The sequence below is a fragment of the Misgurnus anguillicaudatus genome, chromosome 3, assembly GCF_027580225.2.
Source record: "Misgurnus anguillicaudatus chromosome 3, ASM2758022v2, whole genome shotgun sequence".
Taxonomy (NCBI): domain Eukaryota; kingdom Metazoa; phylum Chordata; class Actinopteri; order Cypriniformes; family Cobitidae; genus Misgurnus; species Misgurnus anguillicaudatus.
This window is the reverse complement of record NC_073339.2, coordinates 8,174,594-8,195,997: the sequence shown is the minus strand read 5'-3', so window position 1 is coordinate 8,195,997 and position 21,404 is coordinate 8,174,594. Positions and strand designations below refer to the sequence as shown.

Below are 21,404 nucleotides of genomic sequence, written 5' to 3'. Positions count from 1 at the left end.
GATAAAAACGTCTCATTCTAAGGAAATAAAAACATAACGGTTCATTATGAAAGGTCTTTATACACCCCTGATAATATAGTTTTGTATATTATTTAGCATTTCTGTCAAGAGATCCTTCTAAAAATTACACACTGCACCTTTAATACAGCCCGCCTGGCCATTCGCTTTGCTAATTTCTACAAATTTACTAACTGAACCGGAGGACTTTCTACAAAAAAACACTCCCAAAAACATCAGCCAATACAATGTTAGCAAACCCAAATGCACAAAAAAACATTCTGAAGAAATTAAAGTATACTGGCAGCTGGTTGCCAGTAACTTACTGTAGATTTTACTGGCAACAGTTTGTTTAAAGTTAAATAAACATGAAACTTTTTCAGTCTTTATCTTCTACAGTAAGTTACTGGCAACCAGCTGCATAATTACAGCTAATTTTTAACAGTGTGGACGTGCACTGTTAGACTTTTTATTGTATATATGCGGTAACTTACAGGCAACGTGTTGCCAATGAGTTACTGTAACTGCCCCATTACAGTACCATGTTTTTGCAGTATGATGCCTTTACCCCAGTTCCATTTTACAGTATAATGCCCTTACTGAAACCTAGTTTTAAAAAATATACTGCCTTGAAGGGAAAATCGAACCCGGGTCACCCGTGTCCTAGGTCCATAACACTACCAAAGTGCCACAGAGTCATTTGATAAAAGTTACTCGCTACACTCCCCAAGTAGCCTCTTCTGTAACCCTCCTGACACTTCGAGGAGTGAAATCTTGGCGTCAGTAGTGTTTTGAAGTCTAATCCAAATCTGACGGTCAAGCATTTATCCATAATCCCTTTCTTGTTTCTATCTACAATTCTAAATAAATTATTTAAACTGCTGAAAAACAATTCACATTTTGAATTTTGCTTCACTGCTGAAAGCATTGATTTCATAGATATATTTTTCCATTTTATATGCTTTTATAACACTGTTTTATTCAACTACAGTAGCAATACTGCTGGTGTTTTACAGCAGTCTACCGCAAATTCAGAACATACAGTAAATCACTTAAATTTAATGTTAATACCCATAATTCAATGCATATTACAGTAATGAACTGGAAAAGAAAATAATGGTATTTTACTGGGCATTTTGTGGTAAGTAACTGTAGAAGTTACAGTTAAGTCTAACAGTGTGGATTTCGAAGGGACAACTCAGACTTTGAAAGAAGCCTAATGTGCCATCAGGACACGACAGTGACTTTTTTACTTTCTTGCTGTAAAATACACTACTCAACTAATACAAAATAAAAATGTAGCCGTTATGCAGTAGTAGGCCTAATATTTATGTTAAAACGTTATATATAATAGTAAAACACTAAGGGACTGTTTGTCTGCACAATTCATACTTTATTATTTAAAAATATGCAGTGCAGTGAATCTTGGGATAGGCAAGGCTGCGAAGGATCTTTTGGTTTTGTCCTTTGAGGACCAGGAAAAGGACACATTTCGAATAGCCTTCTAAATGCTACTGCCATACAGTAGCGCTGCCATGACGCATTCAGACGCAGCCTTTGAATCGGGACAGCTGTTAAAGTGCAGAATGACGTAATAGAAATTGCTGATTTATATTGGCGGAAGTGTGTGACTGTAAATGTTGAATGCTTATTCTAAATTAAATTTTTCTTAATGTTTTGTAGCATATTACTTTTCAAATATCCTTAAGGCTATATATATACTAAAATCTTCAGTATAAATGTCGATTTCATGCAGACTTTTTAAAATACATGGTTAACTTTTGTGTATTTTTTATTTATTTTACATTTGAAAACGTCCCCAAAGGGGACCTCCTGTGAGAAAAACAGGCACACACTTCGCTTTGATCACACACACACAACAGGGATATTTATTTATTTAGGTCGTCGGGCAGTCGGAGCGGTGAATGCGCGGTAGTGTCACGCCGTGCTCGTCTCCGCATTTTTTCCACTTTACACTTCATCAGTCAGCTGACTGATCTCACCCGCCGCGAGAGAGAGAGAGAGAGAGAGAGCGAGAGCCCGACCGACCGACTTGTCCAACCCGAGTTCCCAAAGTAAGCAGGACGCGGACTTAAACAGTATTAGGCCTATTCAAATCGCAAATGCCTCAACTTTCACAACTCTCTTTAGCACGCGCATCTAATTAGACGACAGATTATTACACAATTAATGTTGTAAACGAGCATGATTGACATGATGAATAGATGTACAAATGGGTTATGGTCTATTAAGTCAGGTTATTGATTTAGGCATTTTACATTAGGGCTACAGGTTATAGATTTACACGGGCTTACATCAGTATTTGTCAATAATTGTCTTAAATTATTTGGAACCAATTCACCCATTTGATATTAAGTAAAATAAGTATGTGTTTAATTAATTAGCCTACTCGGTTGACACGTAGGCTATGTAAGTAATGTGAACAGCAGTGTGCTTAAATTGCAGTGAACTTGTTTGCTTCGGCCATCATCAGTTTTGCTGTGCACTGAACTCATTTTAATTATTCCCAGATTTCCACACGTGTTGGAAACGTGTCAGTTTATAAAAGTGAAGTAATTGCGCCTAAAGCATAAACGCTTTTCCTAAAAAGCCTCTATGCTATAAGTGGACGGGTTGCTTGGCATTGCATATTAAAATGTTTTCATATATTTGATCATGAGTTACACCTTTTAGTCAAACATCTTACCACTTTTAAAAACCTTTGTTTTTTGTGTGCGTTTTATGAGCGGGCCTAATAAAGACTTTTTCGATTTTCAATGAAAAGCACCATGTTTCTACGGTTTAACTTACCGGGTTGAGTAAGAAATAAATATTGAGAGATATTTTATGAGAGAGTGAGAGAAACATTTTAACCCTTTTAATACTTGTGCCCTCCTCTGCAATGGGTAGAAATGTGAGGTCAGATTTTCATGATCAATAGGCTACGCCTGCACACATTAATATTTTGTTTAAAAATGGTTTATAATAGGGAATATGACGTTTAGATGACAATTTAAAATGGGTATGTTTGAACCATTTACATTTTTTGGAAAACAATTAACCTATTAAATTAGATCGGATTTGAAACCTTCTTGTTTCAGGCGGAAGGTTATTTTACCATGGATTAAATTGCGGGATAATTTCTAAAAATAAAAAGTATACCTTAAAACAACATAAAGCCTAAACAAAGTATTTTAAATAATTTGTAGCAGAAAATTTAAGCTTACTAATAATGTAAGTAAATGCTGACTACATTTGTCATCAAATGGAATTATCTTAATTTTCAATTTTAATGCGACCACTGCATAGCCTAATATTCTTATATAAGTGTATGTGATAAATCCAATAATGTATTTTTATTTTGCTGTTTATTTTTTATTTAACATTTTTTCTTACCCATTTAGGCTACAGTTCTCTGAAATATCTTGTATTTTCTGTATCAGTGTATTCGATTTCGTTTTTTCATTCATGTCCGTCAAAGCAAGAAAGAAGAAATCAGTACATCTTAATTTGAAAAGCAAGTGACATTTGTTTGTGGGAGTAAAAAAAATGTTTGGCCTTCCAGTACTTGCTGTTTTCCTTTTGCTCCGTTTTCTTCGTTGCTTAATATTTTCGGGAAAATATTTTTCCTAAATAACAGAGCCTTATGTCAGACCTTGAAGCCCTCGCGCGCCAGACTCCGTCTCCAGCCTTTTTTTCTGTCTCGAGGCAGAGTGATGAAGCTCGAGCTTCCCGCGAACTCGATTAAAAAGATGAGCGTTAACGATTCACAACGCAGAAAAATATTTAAATACAAAAGAAATAACAAGTATGGGATTTTTTAAAGGAGACCGACGATATAGGTATTATTATTTTTACACATTCCTGTTTATAAGCCACTGTATGTTTTGTCATTTCTCACTAAACCTCAGAGTCCGTATTTCAATCATCTCCTCAAATTGTATACTTTTCAATCTTAATATAATTTAGCCTGTTTCATTACATAGTCAGTGATGGTTGGCCAGAGTTACTACCAATTAAAGGCAACTAAATTACAACCTTAGTAATGAAGGATGTTAACCATTTGATAACCCCTGCAGACAAAATAATAATACAAATTTTCAGTCAGTTAAATATTTTGAACAAGTTAAGATTAAATGTCATGTATTGTGCTGGGTGTGTGTGCTGTGGCTTGTGTTATACTGCATGTGTGGTGAATATAGACCAACAGGCAATTTCAGCACAGACTTTTTGGAAATGGCGTGTGTTACTAAGTTTATTTCACAGTCTCTGCTTGGAAGAGGTAGACTCTGCTGTAAAGACACTGAAAAAATAAAAGCACTAGGCAGTCTCTTTTTCAAACTTTTATTTTCCTCTTGCTCTCTTGTTCCCTTTTTTTGTGTAAAACAAAGGTCATGTTTAGAAAGGAGAATGTTATAAAGAGATAAGATAGGCTGCGGAGTTACGAGTTTGAATAGGGATATAAACACACATGCATCAAGGAATAAAAGCAGCAGACTGTAAGTGAAAGTGAGCACAAGCTGTTTATATGCCGTTTATGGCTTGCATGCTGATTTAAACTCATGACAACAATGCACAGTTCATTCTGTGATAAATTATTATGTCAAAATTATGTCTTTTCAGATAAGCTGTGATTTTTGTCAACCAATAATGACTTTGTTACTGCGGCCTTTCCACCCTCACCATCTTAAGACATTCAATGCAAACACTTTCTTATGTCTGCAGACATGGAAATTCTCCTATGGAAATAAGTGCACCAGACGTGAAATCCGTGCAGTCTGACAAACCAAATCAAATACTGTAACAACATACAGAATGATTGAGATTTTGCCTACAAAATATAGGCAAAACAAAAACACCAAGAAACCAGGCAGATGGATTCAGTTCACAGTCGAGTGATATGATGTAAAGCTTTAAACAACTTTCATTTAATTCGGACTGGAATTATGCAAAAGGAAATTGCACACCAATGGAGCATTCACAAACAAAACATCACACAAACCTGACACCCGGGTGTGTTATTGTTTTGTTAGTAAGTGCTGGGTTTACATAGATTACTGGCAACTGCAACGGCGGCATGTCTGAAACGTGCTGTGAAAATAAGGCTACTTCGCCCGGGTCCTGGGTGGGCATGCTTAGGTGCCGCATAAGGTGCCCTGAGAGGGTAGCATATGCTGCGTAAATTCATTGTAGGGATTAGACGAGATTAAATCTTTTGATGTGAATCTGCCCAAGTTAGCAATTTTCTTGGCTGTGTCCACAGATCGTAATGGATCATTGAAACGAGGGCTTTTAAATCCTTGACAGAATTCTAATTATTATTTGTTCATTGTATATAATATTTTTGTGTGTGTGTTATGCAGGCCTTACAAGTAAGGGTGGCCTGATGTCCTGGGGCTAGTCTAGAGAGTTTTTGGCCTGTTGGCCCCTATGGGGCCAGTATGTGTCGGTACAATTTGTGATTGTTGGTCTTATCGACTGTGCGCCTTTTTGCTTTTCTCGATGCATTAAACATTATTGTTGAAATCTGATGATTTAAATATATTAAAGTAAAGATATCTAGCTGGCAAACTTTTATGAGGTTGATTAAATCGCAAGAATGGCTTTTAAAATTCTTGGAAACAAATCGGTTGCTTTTGTAAAGCAGCATTTGGCAAGTTTTTGAATTTTTACGTGTAGTTAAGTTCATACTGAGTTTTAACAATGCACCGTTAAAAATTAAATATCATATTTTTGTGGCGGGGCCAGTAATTGGCAATGCAATTACAAATTTGAATAGAGCCTTTTCTTTTTGTATTGTTAAGCCCTATGCCGTTTTCGTTTTGGGAAAAGTGCATCAACGCTAGTGCTGGGCAAAGATTAATCGCGATTAATCGCATACAAAATAAAAGTTAATTTTTACATAATATATGTGTGTGTGCTGTGTGTAAGTATTATATTATATATTTAAACACACACACATACATGTATACATTTCAGATTTTTTTATGTATATATATATATATATATATATATTTAAAAATAAATGTATATATAATATAGAATATATAAAAATGTAAATATATATATACACACACACACATACATGTAAATGTTTTTTAAATACATGCATGAATGTGTGTGTGTGTGTTTGTGTGTGTGCGTGTGTGTGTTTATAATAATTACACACAGAACACACTTGTATATTATATTACAAATCACTTTTATTTTGTATGCGATTAATCGCGATTAATCTTTGCCCAGCACTACGCAGTACTGCGCATTATAGGGACATTTTATCCCTCCAAAATTCCTGCTTTTTAATGGGTTAATATTGTGACGTGTCGGATGGTTTGCTCAAAATACACCTATATGTGACCCTGGACCACAAAACTCAAAACTTAATAGTCTTAAGGTGCACAGGTATTTCTGCAATCAACACAATTTTTTATGCCATAAATCATTAGGATATTAAGTGCAGATCATGTTCCATGAAGATATTTTGTACCGTAATATTTTGTAAGTGGATGCAGTGCTAAGGACTTCATTTGGACGACTTTAAAGGCGATTTTCTCAATATTTAGATTTTTTTGCACCCTCGGATTCCAGATTTTCAAATAGTTGTATCTCGGCCAAATATTATCCTATCCTAACAAACCATCAATGGAAAGCTTACTTGTTCAACTTATTTACCCTTATGACGGGTCACGTATTATATAATTTTTATTCGAGAAAGTTATGTTACAAAAGATTATTTTCTCTCGCTCTTTGTTTGTGTCCTGAATCTAAAGGCAGCTGCTGGTTGTAGCGTCTGCTGGGAGTTTTGGCCCGAATGTTCACACAGCACTCGGTGGAGGGAGGGGACGGGGCATGCGGGGACACTTCGTGCGTGCTTGCTTGCTTGGTGGAGGTGGTGGCAAGTGTTTTGGTGGAAATGCGTGCATTTGAGTTTGGTTCTTGAGGAGAGGTAAAATGGATGTAAAAGGGGGTCGGGATGAAATGCAGGCACCACTGCCGATGCATGTAAAATTAATGTGCTCTGGACTTTGCAGTTGCACAAGATAGGAACTTGTTAATTTGGCAAAGTACGGAGCCAACTCGATGAGCGAACCCTACACTGTCTCCCCCTCAATGCATCCCCCCCCCCCCCGTCTATTTCACCCTCCCTATTTTCCTACCTCCCTCCCATTCAGCCTTTCAAGCGTGCGTATTGGCTGAGCGATCGGGCACCCGGTGCCAAATAGGTGGGCTCAGCTTTGCGCTGGCACACTCTGAGGCAATGGATAGGAAAAGAGCTTGGAGAGGAAGAGAGAGATAGAGTTGGAGAGAAAAAGGGGAAAAAAAGAAGCTTCTATCGGGTTTGCCAGCGGTCGTACGCGCTCTTCCAAGATTGATTCGGTCCTCTTTTTTTTGCTCTTCATTCACTCCTCTCTATACCCCCCCCCCACTGTCTCTCTCTCTCTCTTTTTCTCTGTCTGTCTCTCATTCTCTGTCTATCTCTCGCTGTCTGTGAGTCGAATGCAGAGCACGCATATCTGAACAAACACCACTTACTGCTTTGCCAAACATTTTTTTTCTCTTTGTTGCGCTATTTGTGTATTTAATTGTGTTTTTTCTTTAACAGTGAGTACGATACTTTTTGATTACGAGCCGCCTTCGTGTTTTTACATGTAAATTTCTTTTTTTGTTGTTTTTATTGTGTGTGTATTTTCATTGGCAAAATCCCCTTTTTGCAAACTTCATTTTCTTCTCACTGCTTTGTTTATTAAATATTTCTTTTCTCGTTTCTTCTTTTTACTCAATTTTTTGGAACATTTTTCCTTTGTAAAATCTTTATTTTATATATTTATTTATTTTTTTGGCAAAAAAACAAAGAAGTTCATTGTATAGTAACAATCAGGGCATGTAGTGTCTAGCTGAGTGCAAGAAGACGCTTCACTTTTTGTTTTGACTCCAGCACGGTTTATGATGAAAAAACGAAATGGTAACTATTGATATTTATTTTGCTGTTGTGCATTTTGCTGCATGTCGTCTTGTGTATTTGTTTGTGTTGTGTTACTTTGGTGTCCGTGCAGTGTTGCGATGTAGTTTGGATCTGGTCGCGCGGTAGCAGGGGTTGATTGTGCGGTTTGGCACAGGCGGCAATGAGCAGCTGTTATGCACTCTTTTGCGTCTGTCCCTCAAAAACATCATTGTCTGTTTTGAACTGTGTGTGGTTTGATAGAAATCTCTTAAGAGTATAACTAAAGGTCAAAAATGTAGAGTTTAAAATGTGATTCCATCTATTTTTTTATTGTATATTTATTTATATAATTAGTCAAAAATAATCAGTGTTACTTTAAAATTCATTTTACAGGATTTGATCATGTATGTGATGCTTACAATGAGTGTATTGTGTGTGTGCACATTTGTGATCTCCGCACACATGCACCTTCAGTTTCCGAGCATTGCCGAGCCAGGCATTCTCGGTTAACTCATGCTCCGAGATCCTAATGTCTTGTCCCCTTCCCTCCTCTCTTTCCCTCCTCTGCTTCCTTTTCCTACCACCTCCCCCTGCCTCTCTCCATCTCTCCAGGATGAATTCCATCCCTTCATCGAGGCTCTACTCCCGCACGTGCGGGCGTTTTCCTACACCTGGTTCAACCTGCAGGCCCGTAAGCGCAAGTACTTCAAAAAGCACGAGAAGCGCATGTCCAAGGACGAGGAGCGCGCCGTCAAAGACGAACTCCTGGGCGAGAAGCCCGAGATCAAGCAGAAGTGGGCGTCGCGGCTGCTGGCCAAGCTGCGCAAAGACATCCGGCCGGAGTTCCGCGAAGACTTCGTGCTCACCATCACGGGGAAGAAGCCGCCGTGCTGCGTGCTGTCCAACCCCGACCAGAAGGGCAAGATCCGCCGGATCGACTGCCTGCGGCAGGCGGACAAGGTCTGGCGACTGGACCTGGTGATGGTGATCCTGTTCAAGGGAAGCCCGCTGGAGAGCACGGACGGAGAGAGACTGATCAAATCCCCGCAGTGCTCGAACCACACCCTGTGCGTCCAGCCGCACCACATCGGAGTGTCCGTCAAAGAGCTGGACCTGTACCTGGCCTACTTCATCCATATGCCAGGTTAGTGGGATACGCTTTCTTTTTTATCTGTCACACACAGGCACACAGGAGCTCGGTTACTGATACTTGCCGTGTTTATTTTAGAGGGGTCAGAATTCAGGGTAAGGAAACACCCCTATAATCATGATCACATCCCCTGCAAATATAAACATGAGCTTTGAGCGTCTGTGTTCTGTGGCCAGGGCATAAATAACACTCGAAACAGGGTTCGCAAAGTCATCTAAACCTAGAAATATTCAAAAAATTGTGCCTGGGAATGTTAAATGTATTGGAAATTTTTAGGTGGACATTGGTTCACTGAATATAACTGTTTAAATCAAATAATAAAAGAAATAGTATCTAGTATATAAATATAAATCTTCCTAGCCATCTTTATACTATTTAGCAATGCTTTACTTCATCTTTAAAAATGTGACTTTTTTAAAACTATTACAACTTTTGTGACCAATTGATTAAGAAACTACATGGACATGGGATTATTTAATAAATGCATTTTGCATTAATAATAAAAGTGAAAAGAATAAAAGCTGATAAAATATCTAAAATATATGTTTTTAAGCAAAACCTTGTTGTATAAAAGCACGTCCATGGACAAAATGCTTCAACATAAAAACACAACTCTTATGAATGTCCTGGTGAAGTCCTAAAACTTAATTGGTCGAAAACTCGTAAAAGCCATCTAGTGTTCATGGGAATTTAAAGTGTATTAGATGTTAAGAGTAGATTCTGGAACGATGAACCCAAGTCATCCTGTTTTCTTTGTTAGTATACTACTATCTAGTTGACGTCTGTGTGTGTATACTCTGGGATAAGTTACTTGTACAGTCTTGTACGCTTACTGCCAAACACTGACACTTTTAACACACTCTGTGACGCACACACCATCCCAAGTCTGGCTGGCCAAAAACTTAGGACAGCAGCTCAAATTTATTTTGCATTCATTAATTTTTTTCTCTTTTCAATATTTAAAGTGCAGCAAATAAGCCACCATCTTGGAATCAATACAGACATTTTAAAAAGTATTTATCAAAATATAAGTTTTACATTTTTAAATCAGCGCTAAACACGTAATTTTTGCCTGCTCTGATCCAACTTATAAAAAGTCTTTCAACTCGCTTGGCCGGTGTGCACACTGGTACACTCCATGCCCAGCGGGGTTGGCCGTCGCGCTGCCCGTTCAGAATGTTTGCCGCTGTGCTGCGGTCTTATCTTATCAGGCTAATTCCAGTGTGCACTGCTGCTTTTATCGCACTCCAAATAGCCTCGGCGGAGGCTGGCACCCTGCAGGGCAGCCGCACAGAATCCTGGTGCCCGTGGCATCCTGTGCCAGAGCTCGGGGGGCCTTTCTCAACCCCAGACGACGTACATAATCCCAATGCACTGGCCTGGTTAGGGGCATTTTATTTTGTATTTATTTTTATTTCGATCTTGCATTACAAACAAACGGCAGAATTAATCTTATTTGTAGGCTTACGTTTGAAGTAGCCCGAGAGTTGAAATAGTAAAAAAAGCCCCTGTGCCGCCTTTGTTTTGAGTACTGTGGTCCAGCTGTTTATTTGATTTATTTGTTTGTATTGTGTCTATTTTGTCCTTGGGATTGTTTACTCGCAGTATAAACTCTTTGTTTATCATCATTAAAGGTGGCCTTCATTTTCACGCTCTCAGATTGAGTATTCCTCAACCTCTTTTGTGTCTTTAAGAAGGCAAGAGAGAAGAGAAAGGCTGACATCTACGGGAGTCGCTACAGTAATTGCTCTAGTTGGCACAATTGCAACGCCTTTGGTGCGGGAAGATATGTTTGTGCGCGTCCGTGTGTGTGTTTGTGAGCTCGGGGCACACACTCGGCTCCCATTGTCAACTTTCTTTCTTGCCTTTTTAAAAACACACATCTAACCTTCGCTTTAAAACTCTTACTTTAGAGTAATTCATTAACCCAAATTACAGACTTTACATGACATCCTAGATTTTGCTTTCATGATCTAAAGCAGTTTGCATTAAAGGGAGAGTTCACCCAAAAATGAAACTTTTGTCATCTTTAACACACTATTTTGGATATTTTGAAAATGTTTGTAACCGAACAGTTCCAGGGCACCACTGACTTCCATAGTATTATTTCTTCCTGCTATAGAAAAGTCAACGGTGCCCCAGATCTGCTTGGTTACAAACATTTGCCAAAATATCCCTTTATTTTGAATTTATAAATGGTGTGTAATTTTCTTTTCTTTTTTCGTTTTTGGATGAACTATCCATTTAACTTTCTACTGGAGTTTTTTGTTTACGTGTTCACTTTTAAAGAACTTGCTGGGCTTATGGCAGTGGTAGTAGTGGAGGTATTGCAAATCGACCCTAAAATTTTTATTTTATTTCATCTTTAAACATCTACCATCTACTAGTTGTCTAATTTTAAGAATTTGCCTAAAAAATGTCATGTACTCTAATTATTTGCCATAATTACTGGTCGTATTTTTCAGTCCTTTAACAGTGTGAAATGAATGAATAGTTTATACAAGAAATAAGTACTTAGCCAGATGCATTCGAGTATAAAATGAATTTCCATTAGCGGTGGTGTTTATGGAGAAAGTCGTCGCAATGGAGAGAAAAATGGTGTTGGCTAAGGAGAATATTAATTTATATCCAGAGCCGAGTCATGTTAGTATTGTTAGCACTTTCACTGCCGTTCATATATCATTATTATGAGAATTTGTACACTCCACACAGGAAATTTAATGTTTACTATTTAACTGGTGGTAAAAATGTCCTTTATAATCACATTTGGGATATTTCAAGCCATGCCACAAAAAATAGAAAATGCTGTTAAATTATCAGAAATATTTTTATTGCCAAAATAAGTGAATTTCACTGCATCTTTTTTCTTAAATTATTTTGTATTTATTATTATTAAAATAATGATTGTATTTAATTTAACTAAAACTAACTCTCGCTCTATGCCACATGGATTGTTTTCTTTGGAATTGATATATTTGGAATAGCTGTTAAAGAGATTATTTCAGCAGCCATCATTCACTGTGAGCCAGTGTACATAACGCGTCTTTCTTTCCCTCATCACTCCTTCGGCTTCCAAGTGTCTTCCTTTTCATTTTTTGTCTTCGTCATTCCCTCTCTTTTTCATCCTGGCTCCCACCGACAGCGTGACGGACGGAAAATCCACCTCTTGGGGTCAAATGTCGGATGGCACATGTCATCTGCTACTTTGAAAACTGCATGTTTATTTTTAGAGAATCTCATCACATCGCTTTTCTTCCATAATCTGACAGTTTTCCTACTTTAAGGACCACATGATTCATGCTTTTGGAGGCCAATGCAGTGTTTTTTTCGAGTTTGTGTGATCATTAAGTCATTAAGTTTGATTTATTTTAATGTAATTTGTCAAAGTGTAACTGGTACATCTGCGAGTTACTCTGTGGCTTTAACCGGAGTGTCAGGTTTTTACTTTCTCAGCTCTCGACTGACCGCAGGCTTTAATGGGGCTTTTTAAGAGCACAAAGGAAGGATTGTAAAACTGAAACATGTTAAACAAACCGATATCAGGCCTGCTGAGGGAGCACCTGCGTTCAAACTATATGTGACACAGATAAATATAAAGACAAAATACAAATCCAGGAATTTGTCATGAGCGTAAAGCATTACAAGTGAAGAACTGATGTTGTGAGAGAGGCAGTTTTTAAGTCTATTGTATTATTGCCAGGCGTGAAATGTTTCTGTCTCTGGGTAGGGTGATTTGTGTAAAATTCACTATATATTCACAATAAATAAAATTAAGTAACATCAAATAGGTGTAACATTAAGTATCCGTCATTATACGGAAATTTGTACCACAGTGGCATTGAAATTGTTGAGGTAATTTAATTTCAGTGAATAAATTCAAATTTTATATTTCAAGAATAAGATAAAAAAATAAAACAATTAAATTATTAACCCCATTTATACAATTATTTAAAAATGAAGAATTTCGTTGCAAAATCAGATAAATCCGTTTTTAACATTTTCGTCAAAACATTTTTATTATTATGTTATTTTGAAAATTATTTTGTTTTATGGTGCTATTAAGCTGTATTTTTAAGGTTTAAATCAGACCAAACCAACTGCAGTTGAATTGATATTAATTGGAATGCACAACCAAAAAACAAGATTTTTGAAAAATAAAAAAACGGAGTTATCTCGTTTTGCAACGAAACTCTTCAAATGTTAATAGAAGTTCTTGTGTTGCATTTTTAAAAATTTTTTTTATATGTGACTAAATATCAGTGGTATTTATAATATATTTGTATTGGTAGATATAAATATATTGGTAGATATAAATAAAAAATACCAAATATATTTCTGCCTCATTTACGGAAGTAGATTTTCTATCATTTTTCTTTGCTACAACGAAGTATGTTTTGAGATTTTAATGACTAAATGTATAAATACGGATGTATACTCTGAATTTTATGAAAAATTATTTGAAGTTATCATATCGTACCGTATCGCACAGCCCAACTTCCTAATCCGAGTGTTTGTGCTCATCTGGAGAGGCAGTGAGACCGTAACATGGCCCACTCACAACGACTCCGGTTTCGGGTACGAGAACACAATGCAGAGCTCAGTAACACCGCAGGCCTACTTACAACACACACGCGCGCGCACACGTAAATGCGGTGAGGAACACCGAAAACTGAGCCATAACTCATATCTATACGAGTAAAGTTCTGCATTAGTGCTTTTAGATTGAATTCTCATGGAGCTCATTAGATAAAACCTCCTCAGAAAGAGGAGAAAGAGATCATCAAGATAGCCAAAGGGCAAGAGAGAGGGAGAAGGAGGATCAGCGAGGGAACGAGGGCAGCCTCGTCTGCCATTTTTTGGCACCCTGTACGGCGAGCTCTATGTAGAAGGTGCCAGAAGCTCATCGTTGCCAACCTTTCTCCCTCTGATCCTTTCTTTCTCTTCGTCTGCTTCCCTTTTCACCCGTTCTTTTTGTCTTTCTCGGGGGACTCGACCCCAACGTCAACCCCGTCGTCTTGATATGTCCCCCTATTTACAGCTCAGCCGTTAAGTCAATTATTTTTTAATAAGATTTTTGTAATACAGATATTTGAGTTTGCAGAGTGCATTCACTTGTTTTTCTTGTGTGACATCGGACACGTTTGTTGTCATTGTATTGAGTGCAGATTTGTTTTTGTCTCATGTCTCAATTTCCGAAAAGAAAGGAAATCGAATTAATGTTCTGGACTGTAAAAACTGATATCAAATCAACATATATTCTATAGTTTAGCTTATAAAAACTAGTTGACATTTTTTACTTAATTTGTTATGTCAACTTATCATGTAAAACTTAAAAATATCAGTTAAAACTTAAAATAATACGTTGAATTGACATGAATAAACAAGTTGTTTTAACATTTTTACAGTGTGTAAATGATTTTGGCTCATTTATGATTTCAAGAACAATTATTTTATTTTTATTGAGTGAATCGCATCCTTAAAAATTCCTTCTGTATGCTACAAGCAAAAACTATAAATATTGAAATGATTTGTTTATTAAAGTGCTATTCATTACAACAAAACTCTGTACTTTAACTACAACCTGTAAGTATAACTGACACATGCAGATATATTTAGCTGAGCAATATTTCTTGGTAATTTCATGATGAATGGCGATATATGAAAAATATCTCAGGTTTACATGCAAGTCAAAACCTCACGCGAGATGTCACCATCACTTTTATTCAAACAGTGTATGATAAAAATCAAATTCAGAGATGTTTTTTTTCTCTGTTTAAAAAATATACAGCTGCACAACATGCAAGCTGGTTGGAAAGCTTACGTCTGACCTCAGTGCACATTTCTGGCAGAGTTTCTGTTCATATTAGACCAGCGATATGGACGTATTGTCTCGCCCCGTATCCCACTGGCAAAAATATATTACCAAAACTTGATATACTGCCATGCCTAACATGAAGTACTCAAAACATTCATGCACGACTGATGGTGCTCATGCATAAAATTTTGTATTTTAGTATTGTACTCATCCACACCAGCAGAAGTATCTTCTTCAAGAATTGTAACAACTGAAAAAAATCTGTTTTTTTTATAACAATTTTTATTAATTTAACAAAATAACTAATCTGAACTATTTCCCAAAGCTGTGTCCCCAGAGTACATATGTGAAGTTTTAGCTCAAAATACCATATAGATAATTTATTATTGCCAGTGTTGGGGGTAATGCATTACAAGTAACGCGCATTACATAATAATATTACTTTTCTGAAGTAATAAGTAAAGTAACGCATTACTTTCTAAATGTACACATTAATATTTGAGTTACTTTAAATAAAAAGAAATGCAAGTTACTTTTCAGTTTAATTAATTCAATTTAAAAATAAAATAATGTACTGAATTAAATTAAACATATTAACGTAGAATTACGCAGTCTATGCGTGCGTGCCTTAGCGGGAACAGTTTGAGTCAGAAACGGAGATAGCAGGCCAGAGCTTGACATTTTTGCGATCATAAAAAACTACTTGCAAGGTCTGAAAGACATCAAGCCTCAGCCAAGGAAAAAAAAGTAATGCAAAAGTAACTTAAAAGTAACGTAAGCATTACTTTCCATGAAAAGTAACTAAGTAACGCAATTAGTTACTTCTTTGGGGAGTAACTTATGTTGTAATGCATTACTTTTAAAAGTAACTTTACCCAAACACTGATTATAGCATATAATATCCACAAGTGAGCTGATCTCTGCACTAAATGGCAGTGTTGTGGTTGGACGCAGATTAAGGGGCGGTATTATCCCCTTCTGACATCACAAGGGGGGCCAAATTTCAATGACCTATTTTTTCACATGCTTGCAGAGAATGGGTTACCAAAACTAAGTTACTGGGTTGATCTTTTTTATATTTTCTAGGTTGATAGAAGCACTGGGGACCCAATTATAGCACTTAAACATGGAAAAAGTCAGATTTTCATGATATGTCCCCTTTATGGTCCATTTCTTACTCGTACGCTAGTGTCCGCATACAGTGCACGCATTTTTGAAACTCTGCATACATTGTACGCGTAAGTCGAACATGCACCTGCAGGAGAATGTAGTATGTAGCCCAGGAGATGAATTGCATTTTGTCGCAGTTGTGCATGAGTTGAACGTCTTTTGTACACGTACGAGTCAAATAAACTATACAATGCTTACCTTTGCGTTCACGTAAAAAAAAGACTTTAAACCGACGGTTTTCCACATTGAAGGCCGAACTGTTGGAAATCCAAAGTTTCTTGATGTTACGTACACCGTGAAAAGAAAGTCCCATACTTTTTAATTTGTAAAAGCAAAACAAGCACACACAGAGAATCGATTCTGGCATGCATTTGCATGTAAGGGAATAGGCCTGGAAAGCAGTTTGGACACAAATCCGGGAAACTCGTCTCTGTGAGTGGGAAAGAACACGAAGAACGAGGGATGAAACCGGAGAAAAACCGCAAAGGGGGGATGGGAAAATCAAGAAAAAGCTGTGTGTTTCATAATACGAGTGTAATAAATAGGGCTGTGAAGCTTCATGGCTCTCAGAAAGCCCCATTCATCAGACAGGAGCATCTTCCCGCTCTTAAAACAATGAAAGGCAGCCCCCGTACCCCCTCAGTCGGAGCAGAAGAGAGTCTGTCATTTGTGTACAGAGATAACAGGATAAACAGGAGAAATAGTGTGTGTGTTTGCGCTGAAACAGAGGGCCCCTGTATGTTACCGGATGAAGTGATGGTGGGATAGCGCATGATTAGTATGTTAATAGGCATATATAAAGTGTGTTTTTGTGCGTGTCTGTTTGCAATAGATCCCTCTGGGCCTTATTCATATGCGGCGACATACAGAAGGGTTTTGTTCGTGCGCGTAAGTGTTTTGAATGCGTTATTTTTAGCCCCGTGTGTGTTCACGCAGAACAATTAGTGTGTATTTGCATTAATAAATGTTAAGGCATACATTTGGGGGGGCTTATGTGTGTGCTGAAATCTTTGTGAATGTGTGAGTCTATGTAGGACTTGTTTTGGCACCTGTTGGCCCCTGTGGTCTTCAGGTTTCTGGTTGTCATGGTAAATGGAGGTGTATGGGGTACTGCTTGATACAGAGCCCAGACAAAGATGCTTTGAGGTAAATGCATGTGTTAAAGGTAAAAAGTATGTATTTTCTGCACAACTAGCGTCACCAGATAGAATTGCAACAATTATTATGTTAGCTATTGAAATGTTATGATAGCACGACCATAGTATAGAAGATGTGATCCTGGATCAACACCATTGTTGGTCCTGGATCAACATTTTCATTAACCAATTAGATTGCAGGATTAAGATTAGTGTGCATGTTAGATTTAGGTTTAGGATTGGGTTAGGGGCTTTTAAGAAGTACTCCTCAAACTATTATTTCACACTAATTTAAGGGTTTAAAATGGTTAGGGTTTGAGTTAAGGGTAGATTGGGGTATCTTTGATTAAAACGATCCAGGATCACATCTTACTTGGCGAAATCACGGCGACCCTACATAGCCACACCATTTATGTATGAGGGATTTAACTTACGAATGACAGCCTTACTGTGGGTTTACACCAGACGCGAGTTCAACAATTTGCGCAATGGATTACATACAAAGTTATTGCAAAGACGGGATCAGACACGTCCTCTCGTGGAGCGATGCGAATTACGCGATATGGGCGGCGCGTTTGCCGCGAAAACACGCTGTATTCGCCTCAAATGCGTCTTCGCCCAAGTTGAAAATATTCAACTCGAGCAAAAAATTCGCATGACACGAAGTTAAATCCCGCAAGTAATCTAGAGCGAGTGTCGCGATCCCCCGCGTTTGGTATGTACGTAGCATTATTTTCAACTTGGGCGAATAGCGTGTGTTTTCGCCACAAACGCGCCGCCCATATTGCGTGATTCGCATGCGAGGACGCGTCTGATCGCGTCTTTGCATTGACTTTGTATGTAATCTACTCGCATTTATGGATGAGGGATTTAACTTATGAATGACAGCCTTACTGTGGGTTTACACCAGACGCGAGTTCAACGATTTGCGCGAGTAGATTACATACAAAGTCAATGCAAAGACGCAATCAGACGCGTCCTCGCTTGGAGCGATGCGAATGACGCGATATGGGCGGTGCGTTTGCCGTGAAAACACACGCTATTCGCCTCAAACGCGTCTTCGCCCAAGTTGAAAATATTCAACTCGAGCGAAAAATTCGCATGACACGAAGTTAAATCCCACGAGTAATTGAGAGCGTGCAATGCGATGCCCCGCGTTTGGTGTGTACGTAGTATTATTTTCAATTTGGCCGAAGACGCGTTTGAGGCGAACAGTGCATGTTTTCGTGGCAAATGCGCCACCTATATCGCGTCATTCGCATCGCCCCATGGAGGACGCGTTCGATCGCGTGTTTGCATTGACTTTGTATGTAATCTACTCGCACAAATTGTGAACTCGCGTCTGGTGTGAAACTACAGTTAGGTGTTTAATTTTTTATATATGATGCTTGCATGCATTTAAAATGTAACGAACAGCAGTGACATCATTGCAATATGAATTGCTTATCATTTTCTTTCTTGCTTGTATTTGCATAGTCAGATTTGTCTTCTTTGCATGTTAAGTGGATACATTTACTATAGTAGGAACCAAGGCATAAAACTTTTACGTGAGTTTACATAACACTATTTTTACAACTATTCAGTCTTTTTTCCACCCCTAAATATTCAAATCAAATTATTATTTTGTTGATTTAGATAGAAAATCATCATGAAGTCTGTAATAGACTGTATTTGAACAAATTTCTCCGCCAATATGACAGCAGTCCCACACAAACACATGCTCTGCCTCCACAGCCTGTTACCAGTGGTGTGATTGGCTCTGATTTAGGCTGGTGCCATGGCAACTAAACATCCCACCATACATTACCTGGACACCTTTCAAGATTGTGTGAGTTCACATGGAAGTGTTCAGGTGTTGGGATAAAGCTCATGTTTTTCCAATAATATGCGGGTAATATGTTATGTCTCGCATTAGAAGCAAAGAGGGAGAGATATATACATTTATAAATATAGAGAGGAAGGATTTAGGCGTTGTGCATATTTATGTAGCATGGCCAGTTGCCCAGAGCTGCCTCCTACATGCGAGAGAGAGAGAGAGCGTCCATAATAAACGACTGTACATTACTCTATTTCCAACCGCACCATTCGTCACACATGAATATTCAGACACATATGATTTGCAATCTTTTTGTCACATTAAACCCCCCAGCTATGAACTAAATATCCATCTGTAGGCTACGTTCAGTCTCGGAGCCAAACCAGTGCCACCTTACGCACATTCACACGAGCCTTCTGGATTTCATCAGAGCTTGGGAACATTTTACTGGATTTTTTTATTTCGGTTTTGCAATCGTTCCCGTTTTGCAATCAATCTCGCAGCATCTGAAATATTTACACACACATTGTGCAAACAGAGATAGCGATTTTGCATGGCACAGTTCAAGGATTTGGTTTGGTTTTTCTGTAACTGCAAACAAATTTGAATATCCGCTTTATCGGCTGCAAAACAAACATTTTCATTTACCTCTCAAACGATATGCCAAACTTATACAAATCTGTGAATCTTGCTCATTTTGTGAATACAGTGAAATTATGTATACCATAGCCATTGCAAGGCACGATTTTAGCACGACTGTATTAAAGTCTGTCATTGTAAACTTGCTTCACGTTTGTGCATTAAGATTTTTCTGCTCAGTCATAGAGTGACATTTAATATGACAATAGGCTGTGAAAAATGATTCGTTTGTTTAACTTAAAAAAGTAAGTTGCATTAAAATTTTAGTTCATACAACTTAAAAGTTGACTTAAAAAAGTTTATATTTTTAAGTTAATAAATTGACTAAGAATTTTAAGGCTTCCAGGTTATAAATTGGAAAAATAAAAAGCACCTACATTTCCATAAATAATTTTTTTTCAGGGGCAGGGATGGAGTTAGTCTGCAGTTTTTACAATTAGTGTTATTTAAAAACAATAGAAGTCTATGGTACAGTACGTCCTCAATTACATAGCTAAGCAAACTTTAGTTCCCACTGTGGATCTTTTGACTGCAGGCAAGTGAAAATGTTTGAAAATACATAAAATGACATTGACGTGCAAATACAAAAGAATGATAAATCATGTGCGCACATGCTGTGCGTGTCTATGTGTGTGTTTGTCTCTGAGCAGAGATTTAGATTAACTGTTTTTATCTGCAGCACCCTTAATCTTCTTCTGTCATTTTTCCACCTTCGTTTTTTCCTTGACACACATAGACGTTTGACGTACTCTATCACACAGGTGCGTCTACGGGGTTTGATGTGTATGCAGAGCTTATTTATGTGCCTGAAGGTGTTCTGTGTGTGAGCAGACCGTGTGTGAGCGCAAGTAGGTCGTTTAAGGTTGACTTGGTTTACGACGTGGGTGTGACACGTAGAAGGCTAATAGTGAACTTGTTTTAAGTAATGTACCTCATTCAAAATAAATACATTTATTGAGCAAAACCCAGTAAATGGATATTAGCATTAATTTCAGAATCTTGTATTGCTGACCTCAGTTTTATATATGACATGTCAGTGTCTCCAAGTTTGTAAAATTATTGTGCAAATTATGTTCGGTACTGATTTGGTCTTGTATCTTTTGAGCATGTAATTGATTCGCTTAATTTCTGGCACTGAAACAACACACACAGCACGTGCAAATAAGTGACACTTTTGCATTTAGTGAAAAAACCCAAAGAAAGAACATTAGTCTTAACTAGTTTTTACTTATAGTTCTAAACATAACAATACATTACTCTTAGGGTTTTAAAACAATACTCTGAACAGATTGTTACTTTGAGAGTTTTGAAGCATTACTTTGAAAGGAACGTTACAATAGGAGTTTTGAAACATTACTCTGAACAGACTATTACTATGAGACTTTTGAAACATTTCTCTGAACAGACTATTACTACGAGACTTTTGAAACATTACTCTGAACAGACTATTACTATGAGACTTTTGAAACATTACTCTGAACCGAGCATTACTACGAGAGTTTTGAAACATTACTCTGAACAGACTATTACTATGAGACTTTTGAAACATTAATCTGAACAGACTATTACGATGAGACTTTTGAAACATTACTCTGAACAGACTATTACTATGAGACTTTTGAAACATTACTCTGAACAGAGCATTACTACGAGAGTTTTGAAACATTAATCTGAACAGACTATTACTATGAGACTTTTGAATCATTACTCTGAACAGTGCATTACTACGAGAGTTTTAA

General features: G+C 37.5%; 1 protein-coding gene across 13 annotated transcripts in view; it reads left to right on the top strand.

The window, feature by feature from the left end:
* The window catches only part of nfixa (nuclear factor I/Xa), a 118,731-nt gene that overhangs the window by 31,294 nt on the left and 66,033 nt on the right, over nucleotides 1-21,404 (top strand). For 12 of the 13 annotated variants that reach the window (XR_012365374.1, XR_012365373.1, XM_073860700.1 and 9 more), the window contains one exon: nucleotides 8,552-9,083. Coding sequence is in view for 11 of the 13 variants with exons in the window: in XM_073860700.1 (XP_073716801.1) it covers nucleotides 8,552-9,083 (532 nt within the window). In the remaining 2 variants the exon portion in view is untranslated. Of the gene's footprint in view, nucleotides 1-7,237; nucleotides 7,961-8,551; nucleotides 9,084-21,404 lie in introns of those variants that run through there. The other variant, XM_073860695.1, reaches the window with a different exon arrangement.